Source organism: Phlebotomus argentipes, unplaced genomic scaffold (assembly GCF_947086385.1).
Source record: "Phlebotomus argentipes unplaced genomic scaffold, Phlebotomus argentipes genome assembly scaffold_18, whole genome shotgun sequence".
Lineage (NCBI taxonomy): Eukaryota > Metazoa > Arthropoda > Insecta > Diptera > Psychodidae > Phlebotomus > Phlebotomus argentipes.
In genome coordinates this window covers 13,708,588-13,722,803 of record NW_026776177.1, presented here as the reverse complement: position 1 = coordinate 13,722,803, position 14,216 = coordinate 13,708,588, and the positions used below count along the sequence as shown (strand labels likewise).

At 42.1% G+C, this 14,216-nt stretch overlaps 2 protein-coding genes across 3 annotated transcripts; one reads left to right on the top strand and one right to left on the bottom strand.

The window, feature by feature from the left end:
* The first annotated feature begins 616 nt into the window (after nt 1-616).
* On the top strand, nt 617-12,090 carry LOC132260080 (cartilage oligomeric matrix protein). The gene is made up of 13 exons (XM_059758000.1): nt 617-777; nt 4,729-4,825; nt 4,909-4,972; nt 5,089-5,404; nt 5,536-5,875; nt 5,934-6,113; nt 6,173-6,290; nt 7,426-7,547; nt 9,635-9,735; nt 9,803-10,520; nt 10,593-10,979; nt 11,036-11,773; nt 11,834-12,090. The coding sequence occupies exons 2-13, from the start codon at nt 4,741-4,743 to the stop codon at nt 11,908-11,910; spliced, it is 3,246 nt and encodes a 1,081-aa protein (XP_059613983.1). The 5' UTR covers nt 617-777; nt 4,729-4,740; the 3' UTR covers nt 11,911-12,090.
* On the bottom strand, nt 8,668-13,466 carry LOC132260081 (protein Aatf). Of its 2 annotated transcripts, none has more exons than XM_059758002.1 (3): nt 12,288-13,466; nt 12,108-12,227; nt 8,668-8,964 (listed from the first exon to the last, which is right to left on the bottom strand). In XM_059758002.1, exons 1-2 carry the CDS (start codon nt 13,409-13,411, stop codon nt 12,116-12,118), a joined length of 1,236 nt encoding a protein of 411 aa, XP_059613985.1. In that variant the 5' UTR covers nt 13,412-13,466; the 3' UTR covers nt 8,668-8,964; nt 12,108-12,115. The 2 variants fall into 2 exon arrangements, with proteins under 2 accessions (XP_059613985.1, XP_059613984.1); XM_059758001.1 differs by having other exon boundaries at nt 8,669-8,982.
* Between the last annotated feature and the right edge of the window lie 750 nt (nt 13,467-14,216).

The following is a 14,216-nucleotide window of genomic DNA, read 5'->3' as shown; positions in this document are numbered from 1 at the left end:
TGATTGCAAATTAATTGTATTTGCCATTCAACTCATTTTACTAATGTTTTTCCGAATAATATTCAGAGTTGAAAGTGTGATAGTTTTACAATTTTGTTATGATTGAGGAAGCAAAAAAAATTGCTAATAATAGATTTTAGCATTATTTTAAATTTACAAAATCAACAGACGCAAAAGCAAAGCCAACATTTGATCAATTGTCAAATTTTATTTATGAACTTGTATTGAATTTTAGATAAAAATAAAGGTGCATTACTTCACCAGATGAATAATCTGATTTTAACACTTGGAAAAATGTAATATTCTCTACATCATCTTTCCTGTCATCATTCCATGCCCACTGAGCCAATGTCTGGTATGAAAAACGCTATTTACGTAGGACGAAACTGATTATCTCTCGTTGGATTCTCTCCGCAACATGATTTCTTTACCTTGATCAGCGCCACAGCAAGAACCTCATCAAACGCTCCCCCCTTCTGAGTCGCAAGCAGCGAACGTGAGGAGAAGAAACGATCAAGTGCCACCACTTTTGACGATGGATCTCTGAATCAGTGCACCGTTGGATGTCACTGGGCTTGGAGTGATATTTTCGGTGATCGCGAGACGTGTGATCGCGCGCGAATATCCAAGTGAGTGGAGGTGGACTTGAGAATTTTAGCAGGAATCTCCTAAGTGATCGCATAAATCGTGCATTTCTTGTGGTGTTTGCATTTCGACTTTGGAGGAAAAAAAAGGATTTTTTTTTACTTCTTTTCATCTTTACGCGTGGCGAAGAAGGTAATTTTTAAGTCGCAAATCACTTTCGCGCCCAATTTTCAGCCGATCGACAATATTGCCTGCGTGATTTATCGCCCATTTACTTTTCCCACCTCTCAAGTGATCAATAAAACGTTCGATGCTTTTCGTTGTGACATGCTTTTAAAATATTGTATAAATTAAGTATATTTTACCATCATCACAATGAACTTTACGAACAGCTGGGGAAAATCTCGGATTTTTGAAAAAGCATCATGATCTCATCAACTCTGTGTTCTGACTGTTCTCACAACGTGTGAATACGCTCACATTCCAGGAATGCGAATTGAATTTTACGAGGAATTTATTTAATTATTCTAACAACCCAACGAGCTGACTGATCTTCTTCCCTCCCTCGTTGAACCCTAAGCCACCAAGTGAAAGAAGCTGAGCGAGAAATTTCCTTCGGCAAAATGCAATGAGAATTAATTTATGAAGAAGACACACAACTCATTTCTTTCCAACGAATAATTTACGTGTTTTTTCCACACCGGCACAAATTAACTAGAGACTCTGCCGTTGTGACTTCAAATCTCACCTCTGGGGCATTTTTTGAGTGCCACGGATGCTGAGCATGATGAAATTGAAGCTCAAACACTGGAAATAGCTGAGCTCTATTGGTGGAAAATTCATCAAAATGCAAGCGTCGCGTGAAAAATTTATGGGAAAATTCCTCTGTGGCCCGAAATGACAATTTCCACTTCTTCAGCATACCGTGACGGAACAAATGATGGGCTAGGCAGCCATTTGGGGGTCCTAAATTGGGTGTCTTCTTGCATGTGTGACTAAATTGGAGCCGCGAGCGCGGCAGGGAAGGTGAGAGGAGAACACGCGATAGAAGAACTCCAGTCCCGGAAGAATGCAAATTGTGGGCGTTCTTAGACACCTACTCAGTGGCTGGGCCTCGTATTCTCGAATGTCTTTCTCGTGAGACGCCAAAACAGCGCCAGCAAACACCAAATACGACTCTTTGTTGTGGCCACAGCATGATTGCCATCATGGGTTGAAATCCAAAACATTCGAAACTGGGATTTAACATTGGAACTTGTACTGTCACCCCTGGTGGTGCTAAAGACAATCTAGATTTTGAAAATATTTCTAGCACGACAAAGAAAATGAGCTATCAGAGATGAATTACACAAAACTACATAACAATATTTCATCTAGTTTCAGGTCGATTTTAATCACGTCGTTGCTAAAATCACGTCTAAATTCTGATAAAAATATGTACTCAACTCAAATCTGTCTCATTGTGAGTTATTCATAGAAACCATTTTTCCACGTAGGCCGAGAAAAGAAGGTGCTTATCCACAATTTGTAGCCATAAGCATGTAATAACAATCTCGTGTTGTATCTACATTTCTTCCAACTCTGATCTTTAGCGCTTTTGATCCTTTCGCCTCGCGATCAATTAAGTCACGTGAAATTAATGGCGAATAACATTCTTGTAGCAGCAATAAAATGAAAATTACAAGAATTGTTGCGGTGGAAATTATGGTGTTAGATCGACAAGAATCGACTGTTAAGCACAATTTATATCAATTCACGCCGAATTAGTGTCGACATCTTCGTTGAAAAATGTCTTGTTAACACAATTGTAAGATGTCAACTTCACACGTGATTTTTCTCAACAATTCACAGTGCCACATAGACCGCCTTTATTTATGATACTCGTGATCCTTGTGCATGTTTCGCTGGGCACGCAAAAAACAGCGCGACATCTCAAAGGCGGCAACCGCAGACCCACCGTGGATGCGTTGGTGTCTTTTAGTATCTTTCTGCTGATTGTGAGATGAAATATTTAATTTTTTTGAGGTCCAACAAAGCCTTTTTCACAGACAAGTCAATTCAGCGCCCAGCTTGACGATTCTCGCGCCTCAAAACCTCAAAGACATCATTTTGCCCTTCTTCACAACACAGATTTGCGTCTTTTGTCGTGGGAATTGTGAATTAATTTAAGTTTGAGAGCCGCTCTTTTTTTTGGGTGCGACAATAACACATTAAACTACAATAGAACCACATTAATAACAATTTCATTGAGGGCCGCGAGCGTTTTGTCTCGAGCGCACTTCGAGGCGTTTTTTGGTCGATTTCGTAAAGAGACGTTTATGAACCCACTGAAAAAGGGGAGATGCCGAGCCAAATTGTGAGTCAATTGCTCAATTCGTAAGGAAATATAATAAAAAAAGACGATCAAATAAATCTTCGTCGCATTGAAAGTGTGGAGAGATTCAGAATCTTTGACGCAATCAAAATCTTTTACCGGTCGCTTCATAAATTCCAGGACTTGAGAGTACAAATCGATTTTTCTTTCAAAGTAATCATTGGAGAAATCGTAAAAAGTGACTTCTCGAATTCAAAAAAGGCTCAGATTTAGGCAGAAACGACAGAAACTTAAAACTAGTTAAGGAGGAAAGAAAACGTAAGCAAACACCGAGAACAGACGAAAAATTGTCATCAGAATTTGTCACATTGTTGAAAAAAAAAACTTCAGGAGCAACACATTTATGTAAAAAGGAATGTGATCCGCCAATTGATTGCTCAATAACTTTTCGAATGTCCCAATAAAACTCTCGTTCTGCCTTCGCTCGCGATGTGGAGTGTTTAATTAAATTATTTTGACGCTTTTCCTCCACCACCGAAAATCACATTGAATTGATTAAGGCAGTCCTCAGCACCATGTTGAATAATTTAATTAAATATTTATGAGAATTGCCTGGCTTTTTCACCGCCAGGCGGAGTTTTTCTTCATTTTTTGCACTCGAAGTGCGAGAGAAAGCTCACATGGTGAGAAAATATTTACGCTACTTTATTATACATCTTTTTTCCGCCACTTTTCTCTCCAAAATGGCCTCAAGAGATGTCAAAAGGTGGACTTTTCTCACAAAATTCCAGCCAAAGTGAGAAAAAAACGATATAAAAACGAGACCGTGAAGAGTGTTTGCGGAAGAAAATCCACAAGAATGTCAATAATTAGGCAAACACACGCCAAATATAGTGCGTCTGGATGTGAAGCGAGATGGAGTGAAATATATTATTTAAATAAGCAGATAAGATGCCTCTTTTCGGCAATGGGCAACAAATTGCCAATGATCGACCAACATTTTTGCCTCTCAGCTGTTGAGCTTCCAACGCATGACCTTACCTAGTGTTGATTTTCATCAAATCCGTACTGATTTATGTCTTTGCCACTTCTCATGTAAAATGAGACGTTTTTGTATCACTTTAATTGGGAGCAATTTGAATGACAACAACATGGGCAATTTATTAAGTTAATAATCGAACAAAGACATATCGTTTTGCGGAGGAAGATCTCAATAGTCAAATGGGATTAATATAAATATCACGTCTTTTAGCATTGATATGAATTTGGTCATTTTCATCAGCCATTTGTATAATTTTCCAATATCATTTTAGACTCTTCTATTTTTTGAAGATGTACAAAGAGATCTCATGAAACTGATCAATTCTCTTCTCTGTAAACAATCGAAACGCTATATCAATTCTTACCATCCTTGAGCCCTAATGTAGAAAAAGAAGCCAGTTGTGAAACCACCTCACGTGCTCAATATCAATTTGTGGCGAAACCTTCGCCAGATGAATTGATTTAGATTGGAAATATCAATTTCAATATTTCCCTCGAAATGGGAATGTTTAATTGAAAAGGCCCGCCGAAAGATTTATCGGGCAGCGAAACGATGTTGCGACTCGCAAAGATCCTCACCTTGCAAATGTCTCGGAATGCCGCGGAAGAATGTGTTCGCGAAGATGTATAAATTGAAATGGATCCCAAATGCATTGGGAGCCTAATTCGCGACAAGGCGCCGAATTGATCACCCACGGGGAGGATCAGGGAACCCCATCGCGATGCCCGCCATCAACAGTAAAGTTCACATGTTGAGATGAGTGACTCTGCCCTCCTTCACTCCGCAGGCCCGATGAAAGATGAAGAACATGGCAGCAATTTGCCTCTCCGCTCTGCTACTCATCTTTTTGCTGGACGGACTCCACGGCCTGTCTGTGGATCCCGGTGAGTGGAATCTCGTTTATTTATCTTTGCGGGAGCAAGTGGAATTTCTCTGACCATTTCTGTTCTCCCTCGTTCTGCAACAGTTGCATCATCCGATTTGGAGCAGTACATTAAAGATGACTTTGTTATCTCCATTCGACACATTAGGTAAGAACTCGAGAGTTCACGTGATTGTATGGGAAGAGATATGAATATTCACTCTCGATGGGATCGAATAAATCACAGTGTGTATGAACTATTAACATAAAACACTCATAAAATAGACCACGCCGAAAGCTACAAATTCCACTGGAGGCCCTCTTCCTCATCGACTTTCCCGCCACCAAGCACAAGTTCAGCTTCTTCCTCGATCGGAAGAACAAGCGCGTCACAGTGGACATCACGTCCGGCCTGAGGTTCTACTCAAAGCACTTCGTCGTGCCGTCGCTTAACGAGACAACGACCGTGAGGTCCCTGGCCCTGCTCTTCCACAAGTCCAACGCCACCCTCCACATGGACTGCAAGAAGCAGACTGAGCAAGACCTCGAAGTCAACATATCCGAACTCTACTCAGCCTCCGAGGAACCCATCATCAAGCTAGTGAGTGATCTGAACTCCTAAAAGATTGAGAAATGTCTGACAGATAAATGATGAAGAGACACCAAATCTTGATTACTTGTTCTAAATTTTAATAAAGCCGAAAGGTCTAACTTTTGTCCCCTAATTCGCAGTTCAGGGAACGAAAATATCCTCTTCACTTTGACGGGAATGTGGAGAGTGCCCTGTTCAGAGCCAATTGCCAGAAGGCTGCTCATCGTCGTGAAAACCGCCGCTATCTAAACCTCAAGGATGGGCGGGAGAAGCGCCAGAGGAATAGGCATGGCAATCAGCAGAAGTACATGCGATTTGAAGCTGACAATCTCATCAACGATCAAGCCATGTCTCCGCTGGACAAGAACAAGAAGCGCGACATTCGCGACTGGGACGATCGGTATCGGAATCTGCCCACTGAGAGCAGTACAAATGTGCACAGGAGAGGAGACATCCCTGTGCTCCATGGCGATTGCGATGGTGAGTATACTGAGTGAGTTTGTTGGGCTCTGAATTGAGACATCGTCCCTGCTTAAAGATGCCATGACGAAGGCTCTGTCGGAGTTGTTGGCTCTGGTGAAGCAGCTGAGAGACGAAGTCGGGCAGCAGCGCAATGAGATCGCCTATTTGAGACAATTGATAGAGAACTGCGCTGGATGTCAGCATCGCCCGGAACCCCTCAAGGAGACGTGTGAATTAAATAATCCATGCTTCCCCGGTGAGTTCGAGCACTCTCTTTCCCAATCTGGACAATGGGATTATTGTGTTTCCCCACAGGTGTTCATTGTTACGATTCGACGTCAGGAATTCGGTGCGGGCACTGTCCCAGAGGCTACATTGGAGACGGCAAGCACTGCAAGCCGGGCTTAACGTGTGCCGATAAGCCATGCTTCAGGTGAGAAAAATCTCTGAGGGAGGAATGATCTTGAATTGAAAAACTGTAAATCCCCAAAAAGAAGCCCAAAAAAGAGTCAATCATGTCGAGAGACACCGGGGGAATTGAGGTGCGTTTTCATAGAGATGTTGCGGTTCTTGGGCTTTTTCTTGTCTCCATCTCAAACACAATGCATTGGCAGGAGGATCAAGAGGCCAGATTAAAAGTGCTTGTATTGAGAAAAAGAATATTATATGCGCCTTTTTTCTCACTCAATTCCAAACACACCATTATTATTCATATTCGAGCCACACTTCAGCATACCTCGATGTGGCAGAAAGTGTTGCTTGGGAATGCACAAGCTCTGACGGTTTGAGAAGCGGTGGAATGGATTTGTGGCGGAGCGGAAAGTGCGTAGGCGAACTTGATGTGTCCGCCGTATAGTCAATTTAATGGCAGATGGAGTGAATGATGTGGATTTCTCACAAAACACACACTTTAGAGACGCTGGCTTTGTCGAGGGAATGAGAAATCTTCCCGAAGTATTCCAGCAACTCAGCTGCATTTTAGCCATCATTGTGAATGTGTCTAGAAGACCAACCGCGTAGATTTCCACCGAAGGACAAAACAACTCCTCTGACCCTCATCATTTAGCCCTTGTGATACAATTCCCGCCGCTAAGAGATTCCAATCTCCGTGGCGGTCGACATTGTTGATAAAATATTCCCGGGAGAAGAAAGGGAGGAGAGACTCCACAAAGGCATCGAGCAATTAATTACACGTCTCGCGATCACTTCCAACAATCGATAATTCAATTTCATTTTGTTCCTTGGCGCTTTTATCTCCTCGAGGGAGCGCCAGTAAATCTCTTCTTGCCTCTCCTGTGGGAAGGCCTCGCTAAACACTTTTACCAACTGCGCGCCACACAGGATTTGTCACATGCGGAGGGGCTTGTCATTGAGGACAAGAAACTCGTCTCATGCAAAGTGGAAGGCTCTAAATTACACCACTGAATATATGTTCCCAGTGACTCTATAATGAGAATAAGATTTCTCGATTAAGCGAGAAAATTTATGTATCTCCTTATTGTCATTTAAATGGCCATCCATTTGGACATTTTGATGCCTTCTCACATCCACTTTATATGCCTTTACAGCGACGTTCAGTGCTACGACACAGTCGAGGGCGCCCAGTGCGGCTCCTGCCCCGCCGGCTACGAAGGCGACGGACGCTCCTGCACTCGCCAAGACGCCTGCACAGATCAGTCTTGTGCCCCAGGTAATCCCATCAATTTGCATCTCTATGCTACCGCTTGCTAGACAATAACAACACTGTTTAAGTGAGGGGTCATTCTTGGGAAATACGGTAGAGAAAATAGTTGCAAAATTCCAAACTGAGCTCCAAGTAGTGTAAACCAGTACAGTTATCGTCTACTATACAAGATGGGATCAGAAATTAGCGAAGAATTTATTGCAATAGATCACAGATTTTTATTTGCATTCTTTTCCTTACACATAGATAACGAAAAGATCTAAACTTGGTGTCAACATAGTAAACGATCACTTGATTTTGAAATCATAATAATCAATAGATAAACATCATCAAATGAAAGTGGGCTATTCATTCCAAAAGTGCACAGACTCACTTTAAGTACACACAAGCTTAGCAGATACAACAAAACCACATAGACTATTGATATTGTCCCAAGAATGACATCCCTCAATTCCACTTCGACTTTATGCAAAATCAATAGCAATAATAAAGTATGAAATTTACAATGCACGGTTTGCAAATTGACTGTGTGGAATTATTAAAACATCGCATGTAATCTAATAACCGTCCAACTGACAATGTTCTCACCGGTGTGAGAATGTGAAATTGAGTTATCTGCATATGTCATATTAACCACTTAATCCAGCCATCGCACAACTCACGAGATAGACACTAATGTGCCACTGATGACCATCAGACTCTCTTAACCACGCTGAGCGCCGAATCACGCGGTTTAATATCATCTCATTCAGCCTCTGATATTTGAGTCTTTGCCATTTCGCCCAAGATCACGGCAAAGTGTCTCAAGAGAGACGCACTTGGAGTGGTGCTCGAGGATGCTTGTCTAACCCATAAATTCCCCATGGCACTCACTCTCCAGCTCACTAGACTGACACGGAAATACGGCGTGGTGGAGAGTCAAAAGAATCAATTGTGTCCACATTTTTAAGAAGTCATAAATTTTTTCAATGGGAATTTCTCTCCTTCACGACTCTTTTTCTCCCATCTCGCGTGTGGTTCATGTGGCATTAGGGTACCTCAGAGTTTGGAAAAAAAATTAATCAATTGTTACGAAGATGTGTCAAGAGTTTCTCCTTTTCCTCTCATATATATATATATATAAATTACACACAAACTGTAAAGTCTCTCTCTGACCTCCAGAAGAATATATTTTATTCTATTCTCACAGTTTTCTCTTTCAATATCTACATTAATTACATTTGAAGTATTTTACCATACAGTTTTTTTTATTTATCATGAAAAAAAATTGGAAAAGAATAACGATATAAACATATTTTCTTACTATTATTCTTTTTCAGCTTACTCATCCGGTTGGTTATTGAAGAGAAAACATGAACATCATGTTCGAACTTCTGTGGTAACGACAACTTGATGAAGTCTCCTCCTTTCCACACTCCCTCCCCTTCAAATTGCAGACACGCTATCAATAAGAATTTAGAGAAGAGGAGAAAAGATACATCTTCGATCACTTTGCGTACAAAAGCCGAAATTGACAGTACTTAAGAGAAAGCACACTTTATCACCTTCTTAATCCTCTGCCCAAAAAACTAAGAAAGCACACACAAAAGCCGAAAATGCAAGAAGTCATGTGGGAGGGCGCACACTGGAATGTCTTCTTCTCTTTCACCGCCACATACAAAAAAAAATCTCTCCCGCTTGGAAGAAACTTTTGACACATCCACACACATGAATTTGTACAAAAAGGCATCTAATGACTTATCAAATAAGTTAAATGATTAAATATTTACACACATATTAAATTATTAGTTTGTACAATCAATTAAGATATTTCTCTTTTGATCTTTTCCATCTATATTTTTTGTAGTTATAATGTAATGAAAAAATATGATTTAATTGATAAGAGCGCCATAATGAATGAGATTCATCCACCACGCAAACGATTTAATTTTAAACTCACCCCAGAAGCTTAAGTACAAACCATGATATTATCTGTACAATATTTTATTTTTGATTCACGAAAGAGAGACAAACAATAAACCAGAAGCTAAGGAAGTTTCATGCTTTTCATTTGCTCAACTCATTGAGCTTAAAGCTTCTTGATCACATTCTAGGCGTCAGATGTTATTCTTCCGACGTGAGACCCTACTTTAGATGCGGACCCTGTCCCCATGGAACCTCTGGGAATGGAACCTACTGCTTCGACATTGATGAAGTGAGTGTGAGTGGGAGTTACAAAAGAACAAGTACCACGATAGTCTCTAATTTCCCTATATTTTCAGTGCGACTTGAGACAACCTTGTGACTCACGAGTTCGGTGTGTCAATCTCTTGCCGGGCTTTGCCTGTGATCCTTGTCCACCTGGTTTCCACGGTCACCACGCCCAAGGAGTCCGTATCACTCAATGGGAGCACTCCTTCCGCCGACAAACCTGCCACGACATCGATGAGTGTGCAACAGGAACGGCCCAGTGTGCCCCTAATTCCCACTGTATCAACACCGAAGGATCCTACAGATGTCAGTGCTCCCGGGGCTTCCACCTCAACTCCACCTATGGATGTATTCCCCTTCCCGGAGTCTGTCCGGATGGCACAGTTTGTGACCGAAACGCCGTTTGTCGAGCAATCACTGAGTTCTCGTTCACCTGCAAATGCCGTGTGGGATGGGCAGGAGACGGCTTCCAATGCGCCCCTGACAAAGACTTGGATGGATGGCCGGACTACAACTTGAACTGTACAAGTTCCCGGTGTCACATGGATAACTGCATCTTCGTGCCGAACTCAGGCCAGGAAGACGCGGATAATGATGGAATAGGAGATGTTTGTGATCCTGACGCGGACAATGATGGCATTTTGAATAATCCAGATAATTGTCCGCTGGTCTCCAATCCCGATCAACGCGATACTGAGTACGGAGGAGGAGATAAACAGGGAGATGCTTGCGATAATTGTCCCACAATAAGGAATCCCGATCAGCTGGATACAGATAATGATGGCCTAGGTAATTACTTGCAAGATCCTGAGTATTACTCATTCTACAGATGCTGAACTCTGCTTCTTTTGCTTACTTTAGGTAATGCCTGCGATGATGACATCGACAACGATGGATTGCTTAATAGTCACGATAACTGTCCGATGATCGCTAATGAGCGTCAGCTAGATTCTGACGGAGACGGATTTGGCGACGTGTGTGACAACTGCCCATTCATCCCCAATCCTAGCCAGTCGGACATTGACAATGACCTGATAGGAGACGCTTGTGATAGCGACATAGATCGGGATCGTGATGGTATTCAAGACTCTCAAGACAACTGTCCCAAGATCGCAAATTCAGATCAACTGGACACGGATGGCGATGGAAGGGGAGATATGTGCGACAATGACATTGATAACGACGGGATTCTGAACGAGAAGGACAACTGTCCGTTAGTCTACAATCCTGATCAAACAGACAACAACCGTAAGCCTTGAAATTGATCACTGCTGAGCCACAAAGTAAATCTCCTCTTTTTGCAGATGACGGAGTTGGAGATATTTGTGAAGATGACTACGATTTGGACACAGTTCCTAACTACTTGGACAACTGCCCTAACAACTCCAAGATCTACTCAACTGACTTTAGAACCTATCAGACCGTCGTCTTGGATCCAGAAGGTGACTCCCAAATCGATCCCAACTGGATGATTTATAACAAAGGCGCCGAGATTGTTCAGACACAGAACAGCGATCCTGGCCTAGCAGTTGGCTACGATTCTTTTGGCGGAGTAGACTTCGAAGGCACCTTCTTTGTGGACACAGAGATTGACGATGACTACGTGGGCTTTATCTTCAGCTACCAGAGCAACCACAAATTCTACACCGTGATGTGGAAAAAGAACATTCAGACTTACTGGCAAGCGACGCCCTTCAGAGCCTCTGCAGAGCCAGGAATTCAATTGAAACTGGTGGACAGTGTCTCTGGACCTGGACAGATGCTGAGGAATAGTTTGTGGCACACCGGAGATACGAAAGATCAAGTGAGACTCCTCTGGAAGGATCCCAGAAATGTGGGCTGGAAGGAGAGAACGGCCTATCGATGGCTTTTGCTCCATCGTCCAAAGATCGGTCTGATTCGTCTCAGGATCTTTGAGGGGGAGGAAATGGTGGCGGATTCAGGAAATGTCTTCGATTCTACACTCAAAGGCGGACGCTTGGGTGTGTTCTGTTTCTCCCAAGAGATGATCATCTGGTCAGATCTCGTATACAGATGCAATGGTGAGGAATTTAATAATTTCTTCAGTCATTCAAGACACTTAACAAGCAACTCATTTACAGACAACATCCCAGAGCCCATCTATAATGAACTTCCGGTGAGATTGAGACAGGAAGTGAATGTGGACTACAGAAATTAGCACTTTCAGCACTACAGGAAACATGCAGGACGCTTGAAAAGCACATCCCAAGACAGAGTATTTTCAGTTTTTGCCTTAATCAATCTTTCTCGATATATCTTTTGCCATCTCTGTCTTGAGAGTTCAATTGAAAGCCAAACTAAACATTGTTGCGAATATTTTCCTAATAAATTACGAAAACGTTTTGGATTTCTTACCTTCACTTTCAGTGACCAGCTCCAAAAATTGAGGAGAACAGCTCATCTTTCGCCTCATCACTCCAGGAAGAGTGAGGATTTGGGGCCATGAAGTTGATCATTTTTTTATGGACAACGTATCTGGAAAAATTGTGGATTAGAACATTCTTTACACAATTAGTTTTAATGAGAAAATCTCACCTTATTCTTCGTCCTTTCGAAGCTTTTGTATCCACGACTTTCTTCACCGAATTCCTGGTCTTCTTTTGGAGATTTTCCGCCGTGTTGTGATCGAGATTTTGGGATGATTTCGCCTCGATTAGTTCACTGAGAATCTCATGATAAAAGTCCGTGTCATCGTAGATTTCAGCGCTGATCCTTTTTCCAGATTCGTCGTCAATTTCTCCATATGAATCCTTAAACAGATCATAATTTCCTCGAAAGATTCTGCTGCTTCTCATTAAGTCATTCTTCCTGGTTAGGACTTTGTCTATTTGGTCCAAAGGATTTTCTTTTGCGTTGATTTTCTCGCTCCACTTCTCAATTGTGCTTCTGTACAGCTTCCTGAAAGCATCACAATTCGACATTGAAGAGAACTCCAGCCTAGGCTTCTTCCTAGTTTCTGCCTGGTCATCATTACTGTATAATCCCCTCTTTAGACAATCTCGAGTGTCCGGGAACTTCGAAATGAGGCAGTTTTGCGTCTCTATTAATTTATTCATGGTGTTTGCGAGGTTTTCCTCGACTTCAGACGCCAAAGAAGAGAATTCCTCAGAATATTCTTTGCACTGCTTGAAGATTTCCGGGAAGGGAAGGCGATTCGACAGGGTCACGAGGGATTGTGAGCGAATTCTCACTTCCATCAGCTTTTCCCACATTTTCAACTGATTTTTCACGCTATATCCCTTCAAATCGCTTTCCTTGGACGTGTGCGAAATGAGTTTAATCTCCTCTGTCTTCTTAACCTCGGGCCGAGGTTCTTCTCTCTCGTCAGATGACACTTCCTGATCAGTCTCATCTTCTGATTCCTCCTCATCAAGTTCCTCAACTTCCGAGTCAACTTCCTCCTCATCAAGTTCCTCTTCCTCCGCAGAATCACTATCCAGATCTCTGGAGGACGGTTCCCCATGGTACCTGGCACTGATTTCCTCAAGAAGTGGAGCGTTTTGCTTATTGATTAATCCCACTTGGTTTTCCTCATGAATCTCCACGGACTCCGCCAAATTTACCTCATCTCCATCACTGTCCGAGTCCGCGAGAGATTTTCTGGTGAAAAGACTCGAAATCTCATCAGAAATTGACTTGCTTTTTATGTTTTTAGGCATTTTTCAAGCTTGCGAATCACATTTGTAAACAATAATCACTGACAGCTGCACCACGTGGTTTCCTTCCACATTCAACCCACTTTATTACGCGTCGCAAAATTTGCTACACTCACATTTTCTACATTATCGACTTTCAACAAAAACATTTCGAAAATTAATTGCAAATAATGCGTAAACAATTTATTGTGTTTGATTCAAGAATTCTCTATATTTACAATTTTTCTCCAGATTCACAAAAATTTCACAAGTCCGAGTTTCATCGCCTCACCAAATTTAAAATATCTTATCTTTGTGCTGCTGCCGATCAAATTCCGAACCTCCAAAGGCTCCCATGGCGCTATAATCTCCACCGTCGCGGGCCGCTCCTCCAGAACGGGCAGGATCAGGCTGATGAAATTACTGGAAATATTGCGTCCGTATATCGTGATGCGCGTCAGCAATTGGCAGGTTTTGATTAATTCGACTACAGCCTCAGCAGTGACTTCAGAACAGTTGATAATTTCAAACTCCTTCAGAGTCCGAAAACTACCCGAAAAGGACATTTGAAACAGATCTCCATCAATCAACTCCTTGTTGCATCGGATCTTCAGCACTCTCAATTTCGTGAAGGAGCACAACGCACGCAAGGTGTTTTGCGTGAAATCAGATGAATAAATTGCCAAATGCTCAAGAGTGTTCCAAGTGGCGAGTCTCAACAGGCAGGAATCGACGTTGATATTCTTGGTGCCGAGCAAATTGCCAAGTCCAAATTCCACTGCCTTCAAGCTTTGTAAATCTCCCAGCGCGACGAAATCAGTGTGACTAT

Bases quoted from the DNA above. Each gene is read 5' to 3' on its own strand.
- LOC132260080 (XM_059758000.1), top strand. From the start codon at position 4,741: ATGAAGAACATGGCAGCAATTTGCCTCTCCGCTCTGCTACTCATCTTT. The intron at 4,973-5,088 runs GTAAGAACTCGA...CTCATAAAATAG, and splicing joins ATCTCCATTCGACACATTAG to ACCACGCCGAAAGCTACAAA. The intron at 7,548-9,634 runs GTAATCCCATCA...ATCACATTCTAG, and splicing joins AGATCAGTCTTGTGCCCCAG to GCGTCAGATGTTATTCTTCC.
- LOC132260081 (XM_059758002.1), bottom strand. From the start codon at position 13,411: ATGCCTAAAAACATAAAAAGCAAGTCAATTTCTGATGAGATTTCGAGT. The intron at 12,228-12,287 runs GTGAGATTTTCT...CAATTTTTCCAG, and splicing joins TCGAAAGGACGAAGAATAAG to ATACGTTGTCCATAAAAAAA.